Source organism: Phaseolus vulgaris, chromosome 3 (genome assembly GCF_000499845.2).
Source record: "Phaseolus vulgaris cultivar G19833 chromosome 3, P. vulgaris v2.0, whole genome shotgun sequence".
NCBI classification, from domain to species: Eukaryota; Viridiplantae; Streptophyta; class Magnoliopsida; order Fabales; family Fabaceae; genus Phaseolus; species Phaseolus vulgaris.
The window spans coordinates 43,088,333-43,103,380 of NC_023757.2; the positions used below are offsets into that span (position 1 = coordinate 43,088,333).

Below are 15,048 nucleotides of genomic sequence, written 5' to 3' on the forward strand. Positions count from 1 at the left end.
ATAATGCATGTATTTATCACTCTGTTTATTACACTAATATTATTATGATAATTACTTATAAAAACATAAAATCTTTTAATTCATGCATATAATAATAGAAAATAACACAATCAATACTCAACAAATCTTGATTAACTTAAATTTCAAATAAAGACGATTAAAGGAAAAAAGTGTATACAATTTAAATTAGATATACTCCATGTAATATATGTTTCTTTTTTATTAAAGTATTTTTATTAGGTGAAGTAAATTTCATTAAGAAAAATGTCTATTGTCTGAGTTTTGTTAAGTGAAATTAATTCAAAAATTAGTCCTTTACTTCTTGGATAATAGATATAGTCTATTTATGTATCATTTTTGTTAGTATATGAGTTTTGGTCTAATCCTCCATATTTTTATATTTTTTTAATAATATTTTTTTTTATGTGATGACAAATGATTGTTGTTGTTTGAAGTGTCAGTCTATCTGAAATGTTAAGTTATATAATAATGTTTATCATGAAATTCTTTATATAAAAAAAAAACTAAACCAACATTAACAAATATGTTAATACAAAACTAAAAAACTAAATCAACATTAACAAATATGTTAATACAAAACTATAGAGATTTAACTTAATTCAATACTTTTTTTTACTAATTTATACACATCACCCTTTTAAATAGTCATTCAATATGAATTTGACTAATTAAAACCTTTAAATATATTCAAGATTACAATACCCAATTATATATGTAATTTCAAAATAAAATAAAAAGTACAACTTTCAATATCATCCATTAATATGGTTAATAATCTTTGATCATTAATACTACCAAAATCAATTTAGCTTCCCTTATATTTGAGTTTTGCTTTCTTCTAAACAAAAGAAATCTCTAAGATAGAAATAAAGTTTAAAATACACCAAACGTGTTAAAGAAAAAAAAAATTAACTAATTTAGATAGTACCTTTTTAATTGGTCGAAACTATGAAATATTAAAATATTCACGGAAAGAAGGAAACAAAATGGAGATACTTTAACAAAATTAAACTTATTTCAAAAGAAATTATGATAAATTAGAAATTTTCTTTACTCCACCATCATATCATTGATAGAATTCATGAAAAAAAAAATAAACAATCATAGCAAAATAAAGAAAATATAGAGAAATAAAAGAAAAAAAGAAAGATGCAAAAAAGAAATTTCACAAATAAAAAAAAAGAGTATAGGATGCTTACAATTTTATTTGTGCATGTATATTGAACGCATCTTATACTTAACGATCTTATAAGTTTTGGATTAAGACTAAGATTAGTGTATCTAAAATAATAATGTAATTATATTTTTTAGCATAATTCTTACTCCGCTTGTTACCCATTTTGGAGTTATAAGTAAAATGTTGCATACAAACACTTAATATTTGAGTAAATTAGATCATATAAAACTTTTATCTTCTGAAATAACCCAAAAAAATTACATTTTCTTCCATAGGGAATTCAAGAAACAAATAACATTAGTATTATTGTAGCCATTGTTTCCACTTGTGTGAAAATACCATTATTCTCTTCTTATCTGATGTACAAAATTTCTATATATTTTGGTAAAATTATTTTTAGATAAATATGCATATCTCATCTAAAAAATGTAACTTGAGTCGTTTTGAGAAGTAAGTTGATGGAATTTAAAGAGATGAAGTGCTCCCAAGATATAAATCACAAATGTTTCATTGGGCCAATTAAATTGTAAGAATTAAATTCTGGACAAAAATCAAAGCCATTGGCCCATTGGGCCTTCCAATAAAAAATAAGTCATAGTAAGAAAAAACTAAATATGCTATATGAAAGTGGTCGCACTTACCCGTAGTTTCTCTTCTGCAACATTTAAGAGAAATTGTTTGGCCAGAGGGAAATAAGAATAAAGAAGGTGAAGATTAATTGTTTTGATCAATGAAAATAAACAGATAAATTGTATGAAAATTAGTCTATTTATTAATGTAAAACTATTCATTTTTTTATTTTTCTTAAAATTAAATAACTTTTCTATTGTTTCACTTCACTTTAGATGACACAATATTTTTTGATAAATTGTCCAAAAATAGGTTCTCTTATTTTTATTTTTGTTCACCTGGAACATGAATATAATCCTTTTATCTCTCTCCTTCCTATTTAGATGTAAACGAATTTGAGCAAAAGAAATAGAGTGAGTGATTTTGTCCCACACATTCAAAGAAAATAACTAACTAACTAACTGAATCCCAGGTATGGAGGTTGATCTATATAGCGAAGCGATATCACATTGATTCACATTTTGGCTCGTGAGTTGCTCCCTCCCATTGACGCCACCATGGATCCCCACCCAGGAACCTTCCCCGTTCTCTCCTACGTCATGTCCCGTCTCCCTTCCTTCGGCCCTAGATCACCCACCTCCTCCGCCTCCGCCACCGCCACCGCCTCCTCCTCCGCCTCCACTTCCAAATCCCATCACGTCGACATCGAACAGCCATCTCCCTCCTACCCTTCCTCTTCCTCTTCCTCTTCCTCCATCGTGGGCCAAATGCCCAATCTAGCCGACCCGGCAATGCTGGCTTCCATGACCCGCGCCATTTCCGACGTCGCCCAGGCCCGATCCGTCTTCAAGGTCATGGGGCCCCGGCCCACCCATGAGGAGGTCGACGAGGCCAAGGCCAAGCTGGTGGACCTCGAAGCCCACCTGTCCCGCCAACTGGAAGAGATCGTGGGCATGCCCAGGCCCCCGGAGATCGACGAGGCCCGCTGGGTTGCCCACCTCGCGGAGAAGGAGAAGGCCACCAAGGAATCCACGGAGAAAGAGAAGCGCATTTTGAAGTCCCTCATTCAGCTCGACAACATGCACGACGCCTACGGAAAGCTCCTCAAGGACGCTGAGAAGCGCTTGGTCAAGATTTACGAGAACGCCAACAACGACGACAATGAGAACGACGAGGTCGAGGACGACAAAGAAGTTAGCCAAGTGAAAGAACAGGTTGAGGGGATTTTGCAAGAGGCCTACGGAAAAGGGGTGGAACGAATCGCTCTCTCCGGCAAGCGCCTCAAGTACCTTCCTGAAGCATTTGGCCACATTCCTGCATTGGTCGTCCTCGACGTCTCCACCAATCAACTTTCGGTAATTACGCCCCTCCATTCCCACAACCTCCGTTTCCAATTCTTTATTCACGCACATATATATGTACATGTTCCACAATTGTTTACTGCATCATAGGTGATTCCTGATTCCATATGTGGATTGGAAAATCTCGAGGAGCTTAATATCTCTTCCAATGCTCTGGAGTCTCTGCCAGATTCAATTGGCTTGTTGCAGAAGTTGAAGGTCCTCAATGTTTCCGGAAACAAGCTGTGTGCTCTTCCTGATTCCATTAGTAAGTGCAGGTAATGCAAGAAGAAACACTATTTTACATTTTTTTTTGTACACTGTATCAACTAATGTAACTAGTACAAATACTATTTTTATGATTGAACGATCTAGAAGTTTTTTACATTCTCGGTGCTACACTGTTTACTCTTGTTTCCGGTGTGTCAAGTTGGTTAATAACTCTGGTTTAGTTTGACTTCCTTGTAAAATTTATGTCCGACATCATGACAACTCTCAAGTGATGATTGTGTATATTTTGAAAGCTATACTTGATACACATGCAACACATCAAGGGAAAAACTGTTTCTGGTTTAAGTTCTTGAATATTAAGGAAAGTCTTAGCATGATTTGTGGTTTAAATCATATCATCTATGCATTTCGTGTATTTTGGAGAATATAATATTTTTTATTTATGCGCATTCTCGAAACTAAGAATGCTTTATATTTAATGATCAGTTCATTGGTGGAGCTAGATGCAAGCTTTAACAGCCTGTCGTATTTGCCAACAAACATTGGATATGAGTTGCGTAATTTACAGAAGCTTCTGATTCAGTTGAACAAGATTCGATCTTTTCCCTCATCAATCTGTGAGATGAAATCCTTGCGCTATCTGGATGCTCACTTTAACGAGCTGCGCGGGCTTCCTGTTGCGGTTGGGAAATTGACTAGTCTTCAAGTTCTAAACCTGAGCAGTAACTTCAGTGACCTCAGAGAACTTCCAGAGACATTTGGTGATTTGATCAACCTCAGGGAGTTGGATCTCAGCAACAACCAAATTCATGCACTTCCTGATTCTTTTGGTCGCCTTCATAACTTGACCAAGCTAAACTTGGATCAGAATCCTCTTGAAGTGCCACCTGTGGATCTTGTGGATCAAGGGGTCCAAGCAGTAAAGAGCTTCATGTCTCGGAGATGGATTGATATATTGGCGGAGGAAGAAAGAAAAACCACCCAGGAAATGCAAGAACAGGGAGATAATGGGTGGTTAACGCGAAGCACCTCTTGGCTGAAGAATGTTTCTGATAATGTATCTGATATGATTATGTCCCCAAAAACTCCCAAGGAAGCGTATCTTAATCAGCAGCTATGAGCCTATGGCTGGGGACTTTCTTTGATGCTTATTGTGAGAAGAAGATCATAACACGCAGACACGTACTATTCCCAGCTCATCAGTCTTCTTTGGTTGCTGCATAGCATCTTATGGAGGCTGGAAGTTAACATCATTTCCTTTTTTCGCTATAAACCATAGTTTTGTTTGCAGGCAATTGGTAAATTCAATAGAATTTACTATTTTCTATTACTTTTTTTCCTCCAATCCTCCAGTTGTTTTATACAGTTTAATCCGAATAAACTCAAAATTTGAAAAACATTCTCTACGTGTCATCTACCCGTCTAAACCCAAAGCCATATAAATTCCATTTAATAATAATAGAATAGTATGTCAAAAAAGGTGTTGATTCAGATATTATACTTCCAATATCCATGTAATTGTGGGAAAGTATAGTGTTTTAAATCAAGGAAAAAGAAAAGAAAATAATTAAAATTAAATATAATTAGTTATTTTATTTTTTTATTGAGTTTATCAGAATGTTTGTTATTATATATAGCCTCTCTCTTTTTATATGTAAACAATATATTTGACTAACTAAATTATTTTATACCAAATAAAATTGTATTTTAATGGATTTTTTTTTTCGTGAAATAGTTTTTTTTTAAAGGAAATGATTTTGTCTAGACATTTTCCTTGTTTAGTGATGATATGATCATTCCTTTGCTTATTATTGATAATTTGTCTATTGATATTTTTGTTATCCATCACTCTAATGAGTCTTATTATACATATGAAACATCAATGTCTAGTATTGATGAACTTGAAGTCTGCATTCGAAGATCATCTAGAGCACCTAAGAAACCCTTTTATTTGTGTGACTATGTGTCTTACACCCTTATCTCATTCATAGTTTTTATTTTCTGGACAAACTCAATCCAAAATACAAAACTTTGGGGGGGGGGGGGGGGGGGGGGGGAAGAAGAGTGTCATACATTGCATATTTAAATATCAAATTTGAACACACTTTCAAGAGCTTTCCTCGCCAACATTGCTCTTACCCTCCATATTTTCGACATTGTCACTAACATTGAAAAGTTCATCTTTGCAGCTCAGGACACTTTTACTATAAACATCTATAAAACTTCATCTCTTGTCGAATAAAAGAGTTTATGTTGATCCCACGTGGAATTTTAGGATTTCCAACCCTCATCATTGGTTTGTGAAAATTTTATATGGTCCTGGTGGATCCACCACACGACAACACCTATGCTACATCTATTGATCACATGCTCTTTCATATGACTTATTGCGTACTTGCTAAGGAGGTAGAACTAGAAGTAGTACAAGACATGCAACAAGTGGCAATTGTAGTTGTAAGAGACCATAAGGGCATCAACATGGTTATGGACATACTGCATGGATTTTATTTCCTCATGGCCGTTGGTATTATTAGGCCATTTCTATGTCCTACATAATAGTTGGTCAATAAGTTGTGGGGAGCAACATGCATTTGAATCATCAGGCTCTAAACACACCAACTCTACCTCCGACTCTAAAGACAATATGGTAATAAAGAAAAAAAAACAGACAAGTAATTTTATTCATGGTTTATAAATATTATATAACACCTTCCAACATATGTGTGTAACATATTCAAATCAACAACAAACCAACATCACTTCCTAAAATTTTTTATTACACAATTTAAAAAAATACTTTAATTAATATTTTCAATACAATATCTCAACTTTTACTTTAGATAAAATGAACTCGTCAAAATAACTATATTAACTATTCTAGTATAATTTTAAGCAGATTATACTAAAATGACATAAATTTTTCTTAAAGGCTTACATGGTTTCGCTTAAGTAAATACTTAACAATATTAAAATCCATTAATCCTCATTAGATTATATAAAACAAATGAAGCACATATTAAAATCCTCTTAAGAGTGAATGCTCAAAGTGAAGCACTTTGAAAAAATTAAGTTTATATATTGTGTGTCATTGTTGAAGTGTCTACTAAGGATCACTTTAAGCAATTATTTTTCAATGTGAATTTAATCAGCTTTCATTTGTTCGCTTAAGCGTTCACAAGTATCTGCTTAAGCGTGAACGTTCAAAGTGAGACACTTAGACAATTTCAAGTGTTGTAGTGGTATCACTTGAGTGTATACAAAATGTCAATTTAAATGGTTATTTTAAAATAGGAAATTCATCAATTTACATGTGTTTGCTTTGTTGCAAATGACATCAATTATATCTTGACGTAGATCAGGTGGGTCAAGTCACAATCGAATCGTGGTGCTTAGACTATTATGCTTTAAGTAGATAGAATTGTATCATCACTATTAACTATAACTTGTTGCATGTGACATGAATTATTGCTAAGTCATAATCAAATATTGAAGCTTGAGCTGCTACGATGTTAAGTTGAAAAAATTACACCAAGATTATTATAATCATAACTTTTGGCCTAGTGATAAACATTACATGTAATACACTTAAGCGCACACATATTGTTGTCTAAGTGTGAATACTTGAATTGAAAGACTTAGAAAAATTTAAGTTTATTCTTCTGTCATTTAAAGTGTGCTCCACACCTTTTAAGCAACAATGCTTAAAATAGGAGATATGACACTTAAGCTTAAACATACGTAGAATGTCATATATTTCACTTTTAGGGTGTGCTTGGATTGGGGAGGAGATTTGAAGGAGTGGAGGAAAGTGAGGTTGTTTGGATTAGGGTATGTTAGAGTAGATTTGTGAGAAAAGTTTATTGAAGTTGGTGAGTGATAGAATGATGGTGTAAATTTTTTTAATTTTTTTAAAATATGTAAAATGTAAATTTACAAATTTATCCTTACTTTTAAAATATTTGAATAATAAAAAAATAATAAATTAATTTATATATTTATTTTTTATAATTAATAATAATATTATTATATAATAAATAATTATTTTTATTTTTATTAATAATATTATTAAATATTTGATACAAATAAAATTAAGGGTAATTTTGACTTTTTAATAATATTATGTAAATTAATTATAAAATATATATTTAATATAATATATTTAACCTTAGTTTCTTCACAAATCTTTGCATATTTGCAAAGAAAGATGAATCAACCTCCTTTACCTAGGTTTCTAGAATTTATTAATATTTTATTTCTTGATATTATCACTTTTCATGCCTTTATCCGCTTCTAAACTTTCCACGCCCGAAAACAAACATGGCATTAGCAATACACTACAATAGTAAGTGACACTACATTTTAGGTTGTTCAAAGTGAAAATTGACTCACTTAAACGATAAATCATTTTTGTGAAGTTTTTTTGTGACATACGTGATTGTCATCACAAAGTGATTGCTTTTATGCATAATTTAGTGAAAGAGTAATGGTGTCACAAACATTTTTCACTATTTACTTTTGTGATGAAGTTTTTAGGAATGACACACTTTCATAAAAAAAATTCTTCACACATATTTACTCATTTATGTTGTTACAAATTTTAACATTTTTTCACAAAATTTATCATTCTTTGTGATGAATTGTGCATAGTCAAGAATAATATCCCAACTTACTTTTATATTGAATATTTAATATGTTTTACCTATAAAGGAAACAATTTATTATAAACTCTCTAAAAATGGACTTAATCACTTATCAATACATTTTTTATGATTGTAATATTTTAATATATCACATGTGCTATCAAATAAATCGATTAAATAAGTCTCAAATACATCACATTCATTTAAATAGTTATTTACATTCAAAAGATTTAGAATATTCTATTTAGTAAGAGCAAATAATATTTGAAAATTAAAAAATAATATTAACATATATTTTTATAATATTTTTTCCCTCCTCTTTCTTGTTGTCCCTTCTTTTTATTAGTAATTAGTTGTTAATACTGTTTTATTGAACTTTCAGTATTTAATTAGAGGTTGAATCAGAGACATGAAAAATATATAAAAGTTTATCAAATTCTAGTTATTGATAATATAAAAAAGATCATATTCATAATATAGCATGTGAAAGTAAAAAGCAATCTTAATCATTTATGAATAAAATAAGAAATACAGTTATAGATAATTGAAATCCCTCATGCTTCATTCTTTAGTCTCCATTATTTATTGATGATCCACATCAATAGACGAAACTAATTAAACTAATATTTAAGATGGTCGACGTAATGAGTAACCATTTATTTACGCTCAATTTTTATGATTTGCTTAGCAGGTAAAAGAGATGAAGGTAAAAAGTGGAGTGTAGTAGCATTCCTCATAGAAAGAGTTTTAAAAAGATAATACAAGATAAATATCTTAGAAGGGTAATTTAAATGCTAATTAACATAATCTACTTGCAAGAGAGTACATAAACCAAAATAGATGGCCTAATACTTTATCATTTCCTTGTGGTGGGGTTGTTATCAGTGAGAAAATAAACCAATTCATTGTTTTTGCATATTGGGCACTTGAGGCCACCCTTATAGATCATCACATACATAAGGCAATTAGGGCACCCTACTACCATCATAGAAGTGGCTTCAAGGTGGTGCTTCTTATTATTGTCATCTTGCTTCAGCTCAATGGAAACACATGGTTCTGGTGGTGAGGTTGGTGACACCATTGTTAATTGAGTTAGGGACTCAAATCTAAGGTCACCATCCCTTGGTGGAGATAAGTTCAAATCAAAGTCAAGTTTCAAAGGGCTTCCAATTTTTCCACTCATGCTTCTGTCTCAGATATTTTTCCAAACTATGTTATCTGTTTTGACTCAATTTTTATATATAAAAAAAGTACATAAAAAAGTACCCATTAAAAAAAGATGAGTATCTATATACCTTAAAAGCCTGAAAGAACAAGGTTTGACTACAGGTAATGCAAGGAGAAAATGAGTGAGTGAATGACAACAAATTTTACCACCAACAAAGTGATTTGTGTTCAGGCTTGGACCTTAGGCCATTTTATAAGAAGAAAATGTAATGGCAGAATATGATTGCTCATTCTTCTTTGTTTATATTTGTAGTTTGAATAATATATAATTTAATATATATTTTTTTAATAATAATTAATTAATTTAGGTTCACATGATTTATTAATGACTCTTTGACCGAGAAAACCAGTTTTCTTGTTGAATATATTTAGATGATTGACTTGATGAGACAATTATTTATTAAGCATAACGTTCTGATAAAAAAATTGACTCAAATAACTTTTCCTGATAATCCATTAAAATTTTATGAGTGTGATTTTGCATTGTATCCATCAGGTATCAAATAGGCTTATTAAATAAGTCATACACAACATGTTACGTGATAATCATGTTATAAACCATGATTATTTTTAATTTTCTAAAAGTTGATTTATTAACATACTATTATGTGGTTAATTACAAATTTGAACCAATAGAGCATTCTAATATGTTTTGTGAATGTTTCAACTTAGAAAGGCAAAAATAGTTAAAGGTTTTCATTAAAGAAAACTCTATTTATACTTGAGTGAGATGCAATTTGAAGATGTAGAATATAAGGTTGGAATTATTTAATTGTCAAGTTTAAATGAGATTTGAAAAAAAACTAATCACTTTTTTTATTATTTAGGTCTAGTCGAGTTTTTGCTATAAATAATTTCAAAAGAAATGTTACTTTTGTCATGCACAAAAAATTCAAAATTTTTAAAGTGACGATAAGAAAACATGTCTTCGAGTTTTTATCATATAGGTTAAATATATTTATAGTTTTTGTATTCTTAACAAAATTATTTTTTGTCTTTAGTAAAAACTTTAGACTTTCTAGGTACTTGTAGTAAATAAACTATTGAATTAAGTCATTGTCAGTTTTTTTTACATGGTAACGAATTTTTAATGTGGACTAAGACTTATTCCAAAAGTTTTCTTACTACAAATACCCTTAAATTTAAAATTTGGACTTGGAACCTAAACAAATTTCACTTTATGCCACATATTAACTTAATTGATTATCTATGTTAGTTGAATAGCTAATTTTTAAAAATTCATTGTTAGAATTGAATGTAATAAGACCAAGCACATGTAATTTTATAATTTATTTATCTAATTTTTTATTTAGTCATATTCCTCATTTTGTTAGTTTGTGACACACTTTTCATGTTTCTGGTTGAAGTTTCTATGAGCTGGACATTCCTTCAAGAGCAAAATTGACCTATACCGCACAAGGAAAGATCTCAATCGGCGTAGGGCGAGGGTCAAACTTCACTACTGGGCTGGGGAAGAGTGCGTGTAGCCGACAAAAAGGTGAATCAGTCTTCGAACGTTCAGCTCTACGAAGACAAGGTGAATCAGTCTTTGAATAGGTGAATAAGTCTTCGAACGTTCAGCTCTCTCACGTTTTTACACATTCCTCAATCTTAGAAAATCATCTTCAACCTCTTCGTTCTTCCCTTTGAAGCTTCATTTCTCACTATGTTTTTGTCCTAGAAAATCATCTTCAACTTCTCCGTTCTTCCCTCTAAATTGAAGTTTCATTTCTCACTATGATTTTATTATATTTGGTATTCATTTTCGTTTTTCCCTATTTGATTTTTCAAATTTGATTTTCATCTTCTCCATTTCTCATTTCCAGAGCTAATTTCATGTGGAGAAAGATAGAGATAATAATTTCAATAGCTTGCACATTAGTAACCTTCTTTTGTGTCTATGTAGTTAGATTTTCACCTACTTTTTTTATATATGAACTTCCTAAAAGTAACGGAGGTTTTCAAATTGCCAAAAATATTTGAAGTTTTCAAACTGTCGGGAATAGCGAGGGTTTCAAACCACAAAAAATAGCGGGAATTTTCAAACCGACGAAAATAACATGTGTTATCAAACAACCGGTAATGCCAATAATCAGTTAACGACGTTGGATCTTCCATGAAAAAATAAATCGCAAGTAACACACTTAATGATAGTTAAAACCAATAACACCAAATATAACTATTAAAAATATATTTTTTAGTGATAATTTTAATATGAAATCCCTGATTAAAAATAGTCAATAATATATTTAATGAGTAATATTTTATTATTTAATTCTTCTAATAAATTACTGTGAAATTTATCACACAAATAAATATATCAATAAATAGTATTTTTAATTGATTTAGTACATTAATTTCAAATACTTCAGTTTACTGTTGTTAAAAATGTTTCAACAGTTTATTAAAATTTCGTTTCTATAACCGACTATACTAATTATCTTTGTAATTGATTATAAAAATTAATGGTATATAAACTGAACTTTTTATTATATTTATTATACAGTGTGTAAATCATACACGAAAATCCACGATAAAATAAAAATAAAAAATATACACGAAAAAATCCAAAAATTAATACTCTCTTGATTACCATGTAGCTGATTATAGAAGTTGATTACATATATTAAACTGATTGTATTTAAATATTATAATCGTTTTATATATTCAATTTTAAATAATATATTATATTTATTTATACATTTAATTTTTACAATGTATATATTAACTCTATGACGAGTTAATTTCTAAATCTGTTAAACAACTATCTCACTCCAATATGTTTTAAATGTTATCTATTATGTCCATTATAGCCTATCATTATCACGTCATAAATATATTGGTATAAATTTTTTTTAGAGTAATTATGGTATAATTTCGATTATAACATAACTAATTTTTCTTTACTTGTCTTCATATATTACTAATTATTATGTTAAGTATGCAATTCCTACTGTTAATATATTAGTATTAAGAGACTAAATGTTTCTATGAAATTTTAAGTGATATATGTGCTTTAAAGGTACTAGGTTTGAAAAATGAAGAGATAGTATTATGTGAAAGATATGTTGGTATGAGGTAACATATTATGATTTAATAAATCATAAGAAGAAGGCAGAAACTAAAAGAAACATGAAGGGCCTTTTCTATATTGTTCCTAAACCTAGGAAGGTGTTAAATGTGGTGGAGTGCTTCTCTTCTCTTTATGAAATATGAATATTTAAGTACAAAATTTATAAATATAAAAATTAATTATTCAAATTTTATTTTAAAACACTTTTTTCTGTTTTTTTTTTAATTTTTAAAAGATTTATTCATCTATCACAATAAAATCACTCAATAACAACTAATTTTAAAAATAAATTTTTTTAATTACTATATTGACTAAATTAAATATTATTTTATAAAGTAAAAAATTAATTTATATTATTAATAAAATTTATAAATTAATTTATACATTAATCATCAAATATTTTAATTATTAACTATTTTAGATTTTAAATTAGTTAAAATATTATTATTTTCATTATACTAAATGCTATATCTATAAAAAAAATCTAAATGTTAATATAATAGTTGCAAAGGATTATTATTTTCAATATACTAAAAGATATATTATTTTAAAAGATGATAATATTTTACAAATTATGACACTTATAATAATGACAGATTATTATAAATTATCATCTTTAGTAATTTAAATGATAATATATATGTGATACAAATGACACATTATATAATAATTTATAATAAAAATACTATTTTTTATAATTTTAAAAATAAACTATGACAGATTATTATACTAAAATATATGATAAATTGTTTGTAATATAAAAATGATAATTATAAAACGAAATATATGTATTAAGCTTATATACATAAAAAGTGTTTTCCTTACATTTTTGCAGTCATGCTCACACTTTGTTTTACGACCATATTTTATATGTATGGTTAAACATATAAAGGATCATAATGATAAAACTTATTTATTAAAATTTGACTAACTAATTTATAGTTTTATCATTGTTTTATAAATCCCACTATTAAATTTTTTTATTATACTTGATGGTATATAATTCATTTTATAATGTTCAAATGAGATAGAAATATATTGAATTTTTTATGGTTGAAATATTTCTGAAATGTTTCAATTTATTTATTTTATTATTTGTTGATTAAAAAATATATTAAAATTAGAGTTAGAAGAATAATTTATTGAAATTTATGAAGTTAATATCTATTTCTTTTATCGGCGTCAATATCTTGTATTATCATGTTGTTTATATTTTACTATTATTTTTATATAAAAAAAATATTTATATATATAGATATAAACATATTTTAAGTTTATGTTAAATTATATATATTAGTGTTAAATTTCTTGAAATATTTAAAACCATTTTAAATATGTGTAAGATGTGACTCAATTTTTCATATAGAACTATTTATACTCTTATTTTCTCATCCACCACCATTTTGTTTTTATTTTCCTATTAATCACACTTTTGTTTTTATTTCTCTAACATTATTTCACACTTTTGTTTTTATTTCTCTAACATTATTTCACACTTTTGTTTTTATTTCTCTAACATTATTTCAAAAGTAAAAAAATAAAATTAATAAATTAAAAAAATTAATAATTTTAATTTTGAATACATTAAAATAAATATTTTTAATGTTTAAAATAGTTATAAATATAATTAATGAATATAAAAATAATTTTTTACAAAATAAAAATAAAAAAGTAATAAATTAAAAATGTTATTTTATTTTTTTAAATGAAGAAAATAAAAAGTTAAACCCTACAACAACATAAAAGTTGAATCTATAAACATAAATTAGTATTTATTTTTATTATTATTGATGATATAATCATGTTAATTTGAAGTAAAAAATATATGACATAATTACAAAAAAAAACAAAGTCAATTAGTATTAATTAGTAGTGGACACACAAATAATATTAAAGAACTAATGCAAATGTTATACTTAAGGCTTAAAAATAAGTAGACACTTCAATATTATATGTATGTCACTACTAATTAATATTAATTGACTTTGATTTTTTTATAATTGTGTCGTGTATTTTTTACTAACATAATATCAATAATAATAAATAAATAATAATTTTTGTTTATAGATTCAACTTTAAAGTTGTTGTAAGATTTAATTTTTATTTTCTTCATTTAAAAAAAATTAAACTAAACATTTTTAATTTATTACTTTTATTTTGTAAAAACTCATTTCTTTCTTCATTAGTAACTATTTTAAACATTAAAAATATTTATTTTTTTAATGCATTCAAAATTAAAATTATTAATTTTTTTAATTTATTAATTTTTTTTTTACTTTTGAAATGGTGTTAGATAGAAAAATAAAAATAAAAAGATGCTAAATAGAGAAATAAAAACAAAATGGTGATGGGGAAATATATATGTAAATAGTGTTATGTAACAAATTAAGTCGTAAGATGCGAGTATTTAATTTTATACTAATAATAAATATAATTGAATCATATTAATAGTTGTTTGTAAAATTAAAATTTGAATAAAAAAAATTAAAACTCGTATTGATCAATATAACTCTATTAAATATAAACAATTTAAAATGACTTATATAATTACTTTGTATGGAAAAATATATTTCACCAATTATATTCTTTCATATATATATATATATAAAGATAAAAATAAATATAATATTTTTATTTAGTTATAAATATAACATTAAAAATGAAACTCTTAATATATTAATTCCTTCTTTTTGTGGTTTGACATCATGATTCATGAATTCCTGATTTCCAATGTCATATAATGCGGTTTAAATCCTGATATTGGCCACA

At 27.8% G+C, this 15,048-nt stretch overlaps 1 protein-coding gene across 1 annotated transcript; it reads left to right on the forward strand.

The window, feature by feature from the left end:
- Positions 1–2,149: 2,149 nt before the first annotated feature.
- Positions 2,150–4,812, forward strand: LOC137807914 (plant intracellular Ras-group-related LRR protein 9-like). Its single transcript, XM_068608765.1, has 3 exons — positions 2,150–3,123; positions 3,220–3,386; positions 3,826–4,812. The coding sequence occupies exons 1-3, from the start codon at positions 2,326–2,328 to the stop codon at positions 4,457–4,459; spliced, it is 1,599 nt and encodes a 532-aa protein (XP_068464866.1). The 5' UTR covers positions 2,150–2,325; the 3' UTR covers positions 4,460–4,812.
- Positions 4,813–15,048: the final 10,236 nt, after the last annotated feature.

Coding starts and splice junctions, on each gene's coding strand:
- LOC137807914 (XM_068608765.1), top strand. CDS start 2,326: ATGGATCCCCACCCAGGAACCTTCCCCGTTCTCTCCTACGTCATGTCC. Junction 3,124..3,219: donor TCTCCACCAATCAACTTTCG/GTAATTACGCCC, acceptor ACTGCATCATAG/GTGATTCCTGATTCCATATG. Junction 3,387..3,825: donor GATTCCATTAGTAAGTGCAG/GTAATGCAAGAA, acceptor TTTAATGATCAG/TTCATTGGTGGAGCTAGATG.